Source organism: Ambystoma mexicanum, chromosome 1q, assembly GCF_040938575.1.
Source record: "Ambystoma mexicanum isolate Mex_15411 chromosome 1q, UKY_AmexF1_1, whole genome shotgun sequence".
In the NCBI taxonomy this organism is placed as follows: Eukaryota; Metazoa; Chordata; class Amphibia; order Caudata; family Ambystomatidae; genus Ambystoma; species Ambystoma mexicanum.
The window spans coordinates 1,164,905,805-1,164,919,749 of record NC_090922.1 but is presented as its reverse complement, the minus strand read 5'-3'; the positions used below and the strand labels follow the sequence as shown (position 1 = coordinate 1,164,919,749).

The 13,945-nt window shown below is 44.6% G+C and overlaps 1 protein-coding gene across 1 annotated transcript in view; it reads right to left on the bottom strand.

Moving 5' to 3' along the window:
- LRRIQ3 (leucine rich repeats and IQ motif containing 3) overlaps positions 1-13,945 on the bottom strand; it is a 734,547-nt gene that overhangs the window by 567,888 nt on the left and 152,714 nt on the right. Inside the window, exon 4 of the mRNA XM_069641911.1 lies at positions 4,629-4,762. Within this exon, the coding sequence (XP_069498012.1) occupies positions 4,629-4,762 (134 nt within the window). The remainder of the gene's footprint in view (positions 1-4,628; positions 4,763-13,945) is intronic.

Sequence of the window (13,945 nt, the reverse complement as noted above, 5' to 3'; positions counted from 1 at the left end):
GGTCATGGCGTGGAAGGAGCCAATTTCGTCAGGCGGGGAGGCCCGGGGAGGTGGTGATGGACGGCCCATCCCATCGTTACCACCGTCGTCATCTGTCCCAGTCGTGGCCATCTCTGTTCCCGTGTCCTCCCTAGGATCAGGGGAAGGAGATGAAGGCTGTGAGGACCGCGAAGGCTGGAAGGGCGTGGAGGGATGAATTCTGCCCCGCTTGCTTGGAGGGCTCCCTGACAGACCAAGCTCCGCTGGATAGTCCGTTGGTGGTAAAGGCAACCTCGTCCTTATCTCCGTACATAAGGCCTGGATCAGCATCAAGATCGCTCCCGAGTTGTCCTGTGATCCAGGCACCGGTTGCGACGGGCGCGACGGTTGGGAAGTGGAATCCTCCGCCTCCACGGGAACCTCGTCGGCACCACCGTTGCTCTCTTCGTCCGACTCGTCGGGATCCCTCCCGTGGGACCGGACCTCCTTGAACTTTTTGTTCAGGATCTTCACGACTCAAGCAAGCTCCTCTTCCGAGGCTGTATCCTTGTCTGTGATGGCCACCGCCGCCCCTCTTTTTCCGCCGGGGTTCTCACGGGGGTCTTATCGATGGGTTGAAAAGAGGATTCCCTCTGCGGTGGCAGGGAAACTCTGGGCTTGATGTCGCCTCCACTGGGGTAGCCTCCACAGGCTTTGCCAGGGCCGCCACGACTCCCTCAATAGAGGCCTTAGCCAGGTGAATCAAAGCCTTCACGACTTTGGGCACACTTGAGGCCTTCACCTTGGGGGGAGGGTCACCGCCTCGCTCCCCCTCGGCTGTCTCCGTCGGGATCCACTGGGACTTCTCCTGAAGTTTCCCCGGGTTCTCCGATTTTCTCTTTCCCGAGCCAGAGTGTTGGCTCATGGTTGATGGCGTCGGTAAAAGTGCGCCCTGTCTGGCAGCCGAGGAGCCTGACCGTTTGGCACTCGCAGTGCCCGTGGACTCGCAGTGCTTTGCCTTTTGTTGGTCCCCCGTCGCCGGAGCGCCCTCAAAGGTCTTAGAAGCCCGCTCGGACCTCTTCTTCTTCTCACCTACCGCTGGGCTCTTCCCTTCCAGCCAGTTGTTGAGGCGGGTACGCCGATCCCTCATGGTCCACTCCGACATGTTCTTGCAAAACCCACAGTCCTTTTCCACGTGCGTTTTGTCTTTGTGAAGGCAGTAGAGGCATTTAGAATGCTCGTCCTCCTTGAAGACATTCTGCAATCCGCATCCAGGGCAGTTCCTGAATAGCTTGGATCCGGGCGTCGTGCTTCCTTTGTCCTGGGCCATGTCCACGCGGAATAGGCCTCAGATCTTCTGGAATCCTCCAAGAAGTGGAACTCAATGAAAACTTCGCCCTTGAGGGGCGTAGAAAATTCCAAAACGGGTCCCAGTTGATCGGAAGTAGAAACGGTGGAGCCTGAGGCTCGATTGACCGATAAAATGAGATTAAACTCTTTGAAAAATCACAAAACGTAGTAATAGCTCAAGAGCTATAGCGCAAGGACTCCCAACACTTGAACGTGCGGTAAAAATCTGAGGATGGCTGCCAGAGGAGGGGCTTAGGTAGAGGGCAGTCATTGGCTGGGGGCAGTATGACCCAGAGACCAGTGATTGGTTATTAGGAGAAAGACAGTTCAGAAACTAAACTGAAACTGATTTTTTCTTTACCGAGGATTCCCAGCCTGACGACAGGGAATATTCATGAGCATGTGAATCCATGCCAGACCCCATGCTGGAGAAACTTGGAAGCAGATGTGGGTGGACCCATGGGAGATGAGCTATGGACCAGGGCACAACTCTACCATAAAAAGGTGTCGAGAAATGCGCGATTGCAACAAATACAATTGTACATAACCCACAGAGCATACCTGACACCCAGGAAAATGGCTAAGTTTAACCAAGCAGAAATACAAACCCAAAATGTGGGGAAAACGACGCAGGAATGGTACACATGTTTTGGTCATGCCTCGAAATAGAAGGGTTTTGGAGGGAGGTGGCCCAATTTATGGCACTGGCAGAGATTAACCTGGACGTGAGCAACCCCTGGGCATGTCTTTTGGGGGGGTTCCCTAGGCCCAGTAGAACTAAACATGTCAGCAAACTTAAAGACTAAGCGTACATACTGGCCAAACGTAGAATAGCAATGAGCTGGAAAGCGAGCAAGAGGCCGTCAGTGGAGATCTGGTGGCTAGATCTAAATAAATGGCCGAATGTAGAAACAATGGTATGGCAAGAAACGGGGGCGGGGGGGAGGAGAAGCAAAAAACCAGAACATTAGCCACCTGGAGACAGGTAGTGGCTACATTATCCATAGCAGAGCTAAATGGGTCGGAGATAGACAGTTAGGTGGAGGAAGAATGAAGAGGAATATTCAGATGAATGAAAGAGGAAAAGCGAGTTATGATGTAGGCCGCAGGGAGGGGGGAGTTTTGGGATGGGAAGTGAGAAAATGGAAACATGGAACTGTACTTGTAAGTTATTGTGTACAAAGACTAATGTGTTGTATGAGTCCATGGCAAAAAAACAATACAAATTTAAAAACAAAATAATAATAAAAAAATGTCTCCAAACATCTGAAGTGTTCGTGAACATCACAGGACTGTACCCGAACAACCGGACTGTTCTCGGACTTGGGGATGAAAAACACACGTTTTTTGTTTTTTTACGGCTATATCCCATCCCATCCTCATCACCCCCCACCTCCCTAGAAATTGTTTGATGAGTTTGACAAGTGCTATGTTTTTTTTTTTCTAGGTTTTTACAACAATGTCCACAGACACCGACGGATGTCCGCGAATCCAACATGGCGGGTGTTTCAAAAATCTGACGCATTTCACGCATTTTACCATTCATTCAGCGGGCGTTTCTGATGTCCTCATGTCGCCTTCAGAACCGATCAGAGGCCCTTCTGCGGACCGAACAGAAAAGTGAGTCCGCGGACCGAACCCTGATATCACTAAATCATTTTTACCTCCTTTGGGCATTTAAAAAAAAATACTGGACGGATTTACACCACAAAAGCACGCTTTCGGGACCAGGCTGCCACTCCTGCCGCAGATTTGGTGAAAATCCATCCAGCGGTTTGGGCTGTAGACATGAGCACAATTTTTTTTCCATTGCGTCTATGGAAAAAAAAAACATTTTTGGGACCCCCCTAGAACTTGCCTACCCTTGATGAAACCTCACCAAACTTGGCAAAAGAATTGAGAGGGGGCTATACACTTTTTTTGCAATGTTTGGTAAGGATTCGTCCAGTGGAATCAAAGTTATAAGCCGCCTATGAATTGAACAAATTAACCATACCTACAGGGCAGCTACCGCAGGCCCTATAATTTGGATATTGTACTGCTTCAAACCACCTGGAAGTTGTGGCACTTCTGGAGGATCCGCCATTGATGGGCAGGAACGTTTTTTGCAAAACGTCTGCAACCGGTCTAGTGTTTTTCCAAGATGGCACCCGCACAACAGTTTACAGTCAGTCTGCACCTCCAGGCATTGCGTTGCAACCCTTCTTTTTGGTCTGTGGGAAAGGAGCTAGTTTTCTCTCCCTATCCTACTCCCTGTTGCTTCCTGGCCTCCACGCCTGCTTTTTCCAGTGCCTTCTGATCCTTTCCTGTTATATGCTTACTGCTGCATCTTCCCTTGCCCACTCTGCCTCACTCTCTCTCTCTCTCCCTCTCCCTCTGGGTCTGCCTTCAAGCCGCTGCAATAATGGACCCGCCCAGCTCAGCACTCATCTCAGCGTGGGTCTGCTGCCATTATGGTCTCCACCCGGCTCAGAAACCATCATAGCGCTTTTAGAAAATGATACAGCGCATTCTGGACCTGTTTTTGTGTTGCCCTATCAGCCCTTTTCCCATTCAGGGCTACACCGGAGGGGAGACCCCTAGCCCTCGTTGGGTTCCTTAGCTGGGCACAGTGGCTTCCTCCCGGGTTAGACCCTATATCTTCGAGGGTCTGAGATCAGCACGCCGAAGGAACACTTCTGACACACAAGAGAAGCACTCCTCTACGTTTGAGGCAAGTGATTTAGGTGAGGAGGAGACTATTGATTCTGAGTGATATGTAATGTGTAAGGTTTAATTAAAACCATAACACAATAAAGAAAATTAAAAAAAAAAACGTTCTCGAGTAGGAAGAAAGCATCATAAATAACCTCAAACTGTGTGGGATTATATGCTTGACTCTCTCTCCCTTGCATCAATTAGTCGAACTTATTTATTCCGTACCAGTAAAAAAGGTCACCAGTCGTCACAAATACATGTTAGAATTACAAATAAAATGTTTAAAATAAAATGTGATGCTATTTGTACACTCAAGGTGAAATATGAGCCTAATGCAATAAAAGCCTCATGGCAATTTCCAAAGCACTTCTTTTTTGCACTGGGTAAATGAGTTCATAGATTTAGAGTGCTTTTGTGAAGAAAATGTAAACATTTAGCAATATGGCTCAGTAAAAGTAAAAATGTCATGCTACAGAATCTCCCTCCATTTAGTTGGAAAGATTTGTAAAACTACTAGCAAATATCCCTGAACTTGATATATTTTCTTTAACTTAAATAAAATTACAGTTATTTGTACAAAACTGATCATTTCGTCAGGTATTAAAAATAAAAATGTGACATACCCCAACTTTTTTCTTGTTAAATATCCTCGTATCATCCTTTGTATAATCAACACTGGTGAGTTGTGTGCTAGAATGTGGTCGATCTTTGAAATAATCTGTTTAACTTCCTTTGTTTCATCCTCAAAATTGATTTCCTACAAACAAAGAATAGGTTATATGCAGTTAATCCAATAGGCTTTGCCAGTAAAAAAGATGCAGGTTCTGCTTTTTAGAGGCTTACAATTTAATCTCAAAACAGTACCGCAGTAAGGACTGTTGATGAGGCAATGTAACCTAAATTCGGGCTGAGGTCGCTTGAGGTTGAAAAAACACGTAAAAGAGCCCAACCACTTCCATGTACACAATATTCTCCAGATTCGCTGCATGCACTAGTTGTTTCGACTGCCTGTTTCAGCTTCACGCTTGGAATCAGTATAGACATATACCAGGGCAAGGCGGAGATCAACACCATTGGCTGTTATGATACAAATGGCAGCTATCACTGCACTGGATCCCTATAGGCTGTTCCTTGAACACATACAAAGGTTACAAAACCTAGTAAGCCAGGCTAACCACAGAGATGAGATTGTTGATCACGGCAGATAGGCTTTGGATTCCCTACAGATGAAGGCACCATAGCTGGGTAACTCCACTGCAGGTTTTACTCGCTGGGTACCCACTCCTTCAGGGGACTCCTCCAGGAATAGAGTGGACAAGGAGAAAGCCACAAACACTCTATTTCCATGCATTTGTCCATGTCTGCCACATTAAGGATGGGTCTGATTGACTTACAAATATATTTAAGCCTTTAGGGACAATGAGCCTCACTACAACCATGGAGGTAGCCATGCCCCCCCATACCAGGTGCTGGGTTCCCTGAATGGGGAAATACCGGGCCATTTCAACCTTGGGGGGCCTGGTATTTCCCCATTCAGGGAATCCGGACCCGGTACATCCCCATTCCCATTTGAGCCCCAATAGGGCTCAATGGGAATGGGGAGGATGCAAACAACGGGCCCGTTGCTTGCATCCTGGGCTGCTCGCGGGACCCGATAAGGAGACCTCGTAATGAGACGGTAGGGGCTTAACGGGGCCGGCAGCTCTACCGGCCCGTTAACCCCCTATCACCAGGGTCATAATGAGGCCCAATGTCCTAAAATAGCTTGTTCATTTGATACATCACAGAACAGCCCACAAAACAAGTGTACAGTATTTGGGTGTAAAATAACCTTTAAATAGTTTCAGGCAGCATTAGTTTACGAGGGCTTTTAAAAATAATCAACTCGATATTGGCCTAATAGTAATAGTGGGTGATGTGGGTGAAGTGTGCTGACAGAAGAAGCAGCAAATGGGTGTGTTTTAAGATGGAGGCTTTAATTCAGGTGCGGTTCATGTCTCCACATGCAACCTGTTTTGATTGGAAAATATGCCTGCCTCAGTCACTTACAGGTATTTTCTTTTAAAATATAAAGGAAGTGGCATTTGCAAATTAGCAAAGTCAGGACTGTTACGCTATATTCTACATTAAATGAAAAAGGGTAGCTCATTTGCATTCTTGGCCACTAAAATGTGGAACACAATGCCAAGATGACATGCTCATCAAAGGAATTTAGGAAAATCTGGGACTCAAACCTGATCACAAGTAAACATGACATCCATTTATGTCACTGCCAAACCCATATGTGAACACAAACCAACACATAGTTGCCTACATAGTTCTAGGTGCTTATACTGAATACTTTGCTGCAAGCATTACCAAAATTAGAGACTCTCTTCTGACCTTCCTCACACCCCTACTCCTACATTCTGCATTCTGTCTGTTCTACCATCATCCCCTGCATATATCCCCTACTTTAGTCACACTAATACTGAATAAGTCCTATATATAATGAACGCTAACCCATCTTGTGCCCCATCATACCCCCTTGCTCCTCAGCTTGTCAAGTCTATTGCCCATTCAGCGGCCTCTCACCTAGCTGAACTCTTCAGCCTGTCGTTCGACTCCACTTGCTTTCACTCTATTTTCTAAACAGCTACTGCCATCTCTCTCCTTAAAAAAAACAAAGGGGCGAACCCAAACCTAGCAACTAACTTTTGCCCTTGTCTTTCCTTCTGCACTACTCTAAAGTGTTCAAAAGGATTGTGCTCTACCCATCCACAACCTTCGAGAACCCCTAGAAGCAGGTTTCTGCTCTTGTCACTCCACAGAAACTACACTCATGAATGTGTTCAACTTCATCGCCTCTGCTAAGCACTCCAACCTATCCTCTTTCTAATTTTCCTTGAACTGTCTGGTGCTTGACACTGTTGATCTCGCTCATCTCCTTTATGCTCTCTTTCTTCTTGGGATTCATGATCGAGCCCTTGCCTGGATTGAATCCTACCTGGCACCTGACCAATTCTCCATCAGTTGGAGCAGCAAAACCTCTCAACTCACTCCTTTAACTGTTGGTGTTCCACAAGGTTATGTCTTGGGTCCGCTCCTCTTTGCACTCTACACCTCTGCTCTTGGGGCACTATTGTCCTCCTTTGTGTTTTCATACCAATTCTTTGCAGACAACAACCATCTTCTTCTGTTTTCCAGAACTCTCCTCTGATCTTTCGATCAAACTTTCCAACTGTCTCTCTGCCATTAAATATTGGATGGCTACGTGCTCTCGGATGTTAAATTGGGACCAACATTGGGAAAATAACACTGACCTCCTCACTGCCAAACTAACTATATCTCCCAACTGTACCATAAATATTCTGATCATATACAGACCACCTGGTACATCCCCAGATTACCAAATGCACCTCCTTCAAATCCTAGGAAACAACTTAAAGAGTTACACTAAAACCATCCTACCCGGAGACCTCAACCTAGGCTTGCATGACCCAAAGGACAAAGCAGCCTCCTCATTTGCCAAAGAGCTCACTGGCCTAGGGATCCGCCATAGAGGCACAGAGCCAACTCACTGCAAAAGTTGCTCCATTGATTGGATTGCTGACCACAACTGCTCAGCCGCCATCACCAATATCTCGGCAAACCCTTGGATGGACCACCACTGCATACAATTCACTATTCCTAGCAGAACCCCCCACCAAAGTGCTCCCTTACGCACCCCCCAGTTAAAGTCAGAAGCTAAAAAAAAACCAAAGTCAACCTCCTCCCTTTTCTTGACATTCCTGAACTCAAACCACCCTTTGCCAACAACCCCTCTTCTCTTGCCAACTTCTACTCCCTCTACTCCCACACCCTCACCAAAGCCATTGGGTCCATAGCCCCTATGGAGGAAAAGAAGGAAAAAGAATCTATGCACACCAACTCCTGTGTCACAGAAGAGCCATCAGCCCTATGTGCCAACAATCGCCTGGCCCTAGCCAAGTGGCAATCTACGCCCAACCATTCCAGACTGACAGAATTTAAAAATATCTCATCAACTTACAAAAAAAAAGCTATTTTTAAAGCCAAATCTGAATCCTTCAACCTTATAATCTCCACAGCCAATTACAAATCAAAGGAAATGTTCTCGATCTTCAATCCCCATCAACAGGTCCAGACGAAATATCCAAAGATGAAGCTTGGTGTTCTAGCATTCAAGCAGCCCTCCTTAACAAAATCAAGCTTCTTCAAGAAAACATCCAATCATAGCGCAAAGCACTACGCAAACAGGACAGACTGCCCCCATCCATCTCCCCTACTCTTCATCCCGATACCCTTCTCTTCTTATTGAGAGACGTCACAGAAAAGGAAGTCGCAGATCTCCTCAACATGTAAAGGGGGCATCTGCTTATCAGCCATCATCAAAGAGTGCGCTGACCCCGATTATCACAGTATTCATAAATGCCTCCTTCTCCTCAGGAATTGTACCTCAAAGCCTAAAAGATGTTTGGGACCGTCCCCTCATAAAGAAACCCTCCCTAGATCCTGCGTGCCACAACAATTACCGTCCCATCACCACAGTCCCCTTCCTCCACAAAATTCTAGACAAAGCTGCCCACACCCAAATCCAACACTACCTTGAATCAAACGCCATCCTAGGCAAAAGACAATCATGCTTCCGCAAAGGACACGGCACAGAAACCACTCTCCTAGATCTCAAAAACCAATTCACTAACATAATGGACATGGGCAAACCAGCCCTCCTGCTTCTCCTAGATCTCTCTGCTGCATTTGTTCTTGTTGATCACAGCATCTTGACCTCCCAACTATCCAACGCAGCCCACGTCTCAAAAAAAGCAACCTCATGGATAACCTCTTTCCAAGAGGGCAGAGCCATGAAGGTCTATCCCGATCAGGCTAATGCAGCTCTCAACACCATCCACTGCGGTGTGCCCCAGGGATCATGTACTGCACCTACCCTTTACAACCGATTTACAAAGCCCCTCTTCGACAAACTGGATTCGCTCAGCACAGCAAACACAAACTATGCCGACGATACGCAAGTACTCCTCCCTCTCACTGGTGACTACGACCAAGATGCAGCAGCCCTCCTTCAAATTTACACCACCATCCAAACCTGGATGGCAGTCAATGGTCTCTGCTTAAATGGGGACAAAACCAAGATCATACTCCTAGGCCCCAAGGAAATACTGCATAAACTTAACAAAAAATATGACAACTTTACCATCGACCACACCAACATACCTTTCTCCACCTCCGTAAAGACCCTTGGAGTCTACCTTGACTCGACCCTCTCGATGACTCGACAGGTCAGCGCCATTGCCACAGCCCACACCACCAAACTTATAAATGCCATTAAACCTTTTCACCTTTTCTAACCCCCCAAAATTGTTTATCCATCGCCCATGCCACGATAGGAGCAAAATTGGATTACTGTAATGCTCTCCTTGCAGGCACCTCAGCTAAAAACCTTAACAGGCTCCAGATATTACAAAACAATGCGCTCCGCGCAGCCCTCAGCATCCCCAAAAGAGTTCACATCACACAGTCCAGGCAAGCTGTAAATTGGCTCCCAGTCAAGGAAAGGGTCAACTCTGCCCCATCCTACTTATCTGAAACCATCACCAGCGACACCTCTACATGCCCCAAAAGAAGTCACCACGTAAATCTTTTTTTTTTTTTTTTGTAATTTCTAGTTTCTTACAAACTTTTATTACAATTTTCTTAAATCAACTGGTTAATATTCCACATCTTATGATGTGCCATTTCTCAAGGTTTTAATACGCTTTCGTTTAGTGCTTTATCTAGAAAATTTATGACGGCACATGTCAGATGCACTGAGTTCGCACCTAAGATTCGTAACCACAATTCGTCCATGCTGCCAGTAAGAGGAGCAAATTTATGTAGATGTACAGATCTTAAATCTTTAAGCAGTTGACATTCGATCAATAAGTGTTTTAGCGTTTCAGGAAGAATGGCACAGAACCTACATAAGGGATCCTTTACATTATCAATGTGCCGGATAAAACACATGTGCCTGGTCTTATATGTATTTGTTCTTAGACGTAAAAAGCCATCTCTTTGAGGTCTTGATGGAAATTTACACAGATATTTTGGCAGTTTGTCTAATTTGTTCATCATCGGCCTCAAATCCAGGGCAGTTTTTAATTCGTGGTATTTTTCCAAATTCTCAATCCATAGCCAATGTCTCATTTTTTTCTTTGCATATTGAGGTTGTTCTTGTAGACTTTCCATGGAAACATCGGCGACTTGCATAATTGCCTTCACTTTTTCTGACCACAATTTCTGTAAACTGTCCGTTTTCAAGTTGATCTGTGGTCTGAATAATCTAAATGCAGGTTCGCTCTTTTCCAGCGACATCTTGCGTAGCAGAGCCATCGATTTCCAAATAACAATTCCACGCATCGGCTCCAGCCCTAGTTCATGGCGTATAACTATGATTGATAAATATTTAGGCAATCTTAGTACACGTCTCCAAAACAGACCTTCAAATTTTGCCCAGATCTTATGGTCAATATTCCAGCCTGTTTCGGCTCCAAACGTTATAGATGGAATCACCTTTTGCATGTAGAAGGTTCGTACTGGGATCAAGGGGAATTTCCCATACTGTGCATGAATTCTGGATCCTTGGAGAGCCAAGGTTTTGATTCTTTTTCCAAGTTCAGTCACCCAGCTCCATTCTCTTATCGAGGTGCTGAAAAATATGCCCAGATAACGGATCTCATTCACTTCCTCAATCTGGGCATTATTTATTGTCCACTTGAAGTTTTTGTCTTTGTGACTCTCAACATGACCAAATTTCATGATCTTTGTTTTCTCTACGTTGATCTTCAGATCGTTTTCCACCATGTATGTTCTTAGTGTATTTAATAACCTCTGAAGACCAACTTGTGTTTTGTCGATCAATACTAGGTCATCTGCGTAAATAAGACAACTTACCGGATTGCCATTAATTTTGGGAGGAAAGCAATGCGTTTTCGCTAGTGTTCCAGATACATCAGCGATATATAGTTTAAAAAGAATCGCTGCCAAAGGGCAGCCCTGTTTTACTCACTTATTTGTTACAATTGGTGCAGAAAGGTCTCCGTTTTCATTTAACCTTATTCTTATCGACGTTCGGTCGTGTAGAGCTTTTATGGGATTCAGAATGTTCGCTGGACAATTCCAATTCTTCAACTTCTCCCAGAGTTTTTCCCGATTGATGCCATCAAAGGCTTGCTGCATGTCGATAAATGCAAGGAACAATTTTCCTTTTCCTCGCAAGGTTTCTAACTTCAGAAGATTCAGTATGGTTAAATTGTTTTCGATTCCAACTCCTTTCGTGAATCCAGTTTGTCTGATATCATTTAATTCAAACTCGAGGGCCCAAGTTGAGATCTTTTCTTGTAGAAAGGTTGCGAACACTTTTCCTATGGTGTCCAATAGGGCAATTGGACGATAATTTGCGGGGACATCCCTACTGCCCTTTTTGTGGATTGGAACAATTATTGCCTCAGACCAGGATGATGGGATTTGCCTGGATTTCGCTATTATCTCGAACAATTCGCCTATGAAAATGGCCCATTCACGAGGATGTTGTTTTAGCATCACATTGGAGATGCCATCCGGGCCGGCTGCTCGGGAATTTTTTAGCTTTGCTATGGCGCTTACTATGTTGTCTACCGTCTCCTTTGTATGCCAGGCTACATCCACAGAGTCAATTTCCGCCTCCTTAGGCTGATCATTGGATGAGAATACTTCTTGAAAGTGACGCACCCATTTTGCCTCAGGTACTCCATTTGCCATTGTTGTTGCTTGATTTGAGTAACCTTGGTTCAGAATTTTCCAAATTTCTCTGGTGTTGTTTGTTCTGATCAAGGAGAGCATCACCTCCCCACGTTCCTGATCTTGCTGGTGCGCAAATGCCTTTAGCCAATTTTGATATCTTTGTTTTCATTGTTTAATTATATTTTCTGCACTATTGGTGCCGAATCCGTTTCGTAGATCTTTTAAGTCTTTTCTCAGTTTCTTCTTTTCAATGTTCAGACTCATGCTCCACATATGTTTGTAATTTGATGCCAACAGAGGGTCTCTTGCCTTTGCTATATTCGGCTTAGGAAGTATGACTCGATAATTTATGAAATTTGAGGAGACTTTATTTTCATATTGAATTCCATAAGTCAGTTGCTGGATCTGTTTTATGTTCATCCTGAGTCTATTTTGACCTGGATTTACTTCTAATTGAGTACTCGCTGTGCCACTCAGATATCTGCATCGTGGTTGCCACAACAATTTCAATGGGTAGTGGTCGCTATTGTTCGATGGCGTTATCTGTAAGTTGGTTATTTTATGCATCACATTATTCGATGCCCAGATGTAATCCAGAGTTGTTTTTAACCCCATGTTTTGCCACGTAATTTGTGGTGGGGAGTCACCAGACACATTTCCATTTACCATGATACAATCTCTGGATTTCATTGCCTCTGACCATCGTGTTCTTCTGGAGGAAGACTTCTGATCTTCATCGCGGCAACAAATATTTTTCTGTTGATTTCCATTGAACCACAATATGTTAAAGTCACCACATATAATTATCCAGAGATTTTGAAGACGTCTTTGTTCTTTGTCAATTATTGTGGTTATTGATTGGATAAAAGTCCCAGTCGTAATCTTTGCAGGATTCCAATATACATTGAATAGCAGCAGGTGTTGAGGTGGGTGTCCCACTTTTCCAGCTCTTATGGTTGTTCTTATCAGCAGAGTCGATTGCACATATCCGTTTGGATTTATTGACTCTGCCACTTCCCAACTTGTTCCTATTTTTATTAACGTCAGGAGGCCAGAAAAAGGACGTCCTCTTGTATTTTTCCTTGCAGGGTTTATCAAGATTTGGTATCCATCCTTTACAGGGGGATGGCACATCCAAGTTTCCTGCAAACATACTATGAAGTTGTCTGATAGATCCACAGGGAAATTGTTATATAAATGGCTAAAGCCTCTGGTGTTCCACGAGATCAAGGAATTAACAGTGTCCAATCCATCATTGTCTAGTTAATATTTTTTTTCTTCTTGCACATCGATCTTGTTCTTTCCAGATATCGAATTTGAATTCAGATACTTTCGAATCTGGTCACGCCGTTGTCTCAGGGAACTCTTTGTCTCGTGCCTGTCTGAGCCGTCTAGAGCAGTTGATTTTAGTGGCTCGAAATATTCTGAAATTTCAAAACCGAGACATAAGATGTCATCCTTTGCCTTCATCAATAGCCTTCTTACTGCGTTGGACTTAATGTGTAACAATACGCAGTCAACTCGTTCTTCCGAGATGTATTCCACGATTTGTAGATCATCGGAGGTGATCGTCCGTAGTAAAGGTACTGAGTGCAGTAAACGCATTACGTTACCACGGTTCAGATTCACATCAGTATCATCTGCTAACACATTCACTAGTTTTATTTTTTTTAATGAGTTCGCGTGTTCCCCAGAGCTGGATATCCTCGGTTTTAATTCTCCAGATTTCTGTTTTTGAGCAGTTGTTCGCTTTGGATTTGATACTGTGACAAGTTTTCCTTTGCTATTGCAAGGAATTTCCAACTTATAACCGTTTCTTTGTTTGTCGTGCTCCACGGGAGCTATAGTACGATTTTCTCTTCTTTGTGTTGGAAGACATTGATGAGTCTGTTTTGTTTTCAGTAAATTCTGCTGGCTCTGAACTTGATCATCTTGAAGAGTCGTTCCTTCAAACGAAATGTTATCATATGGAGTGCTACTATCTTCTTCACTTTCCTCGTAAGAATAAGTAGATAGATTGCAAAGTTCTTCAGTATCATCAGTTGTTGAAGCACAGCTAGAGTCAGAGTCGACTCTTCTCCGCTTGTTTGGATTTTTACTATCTTTCTTAGACGGCTGTGTTACATCGTTATTAGCCAGAAACGAGTCGTTTGTTTTTTTTTGT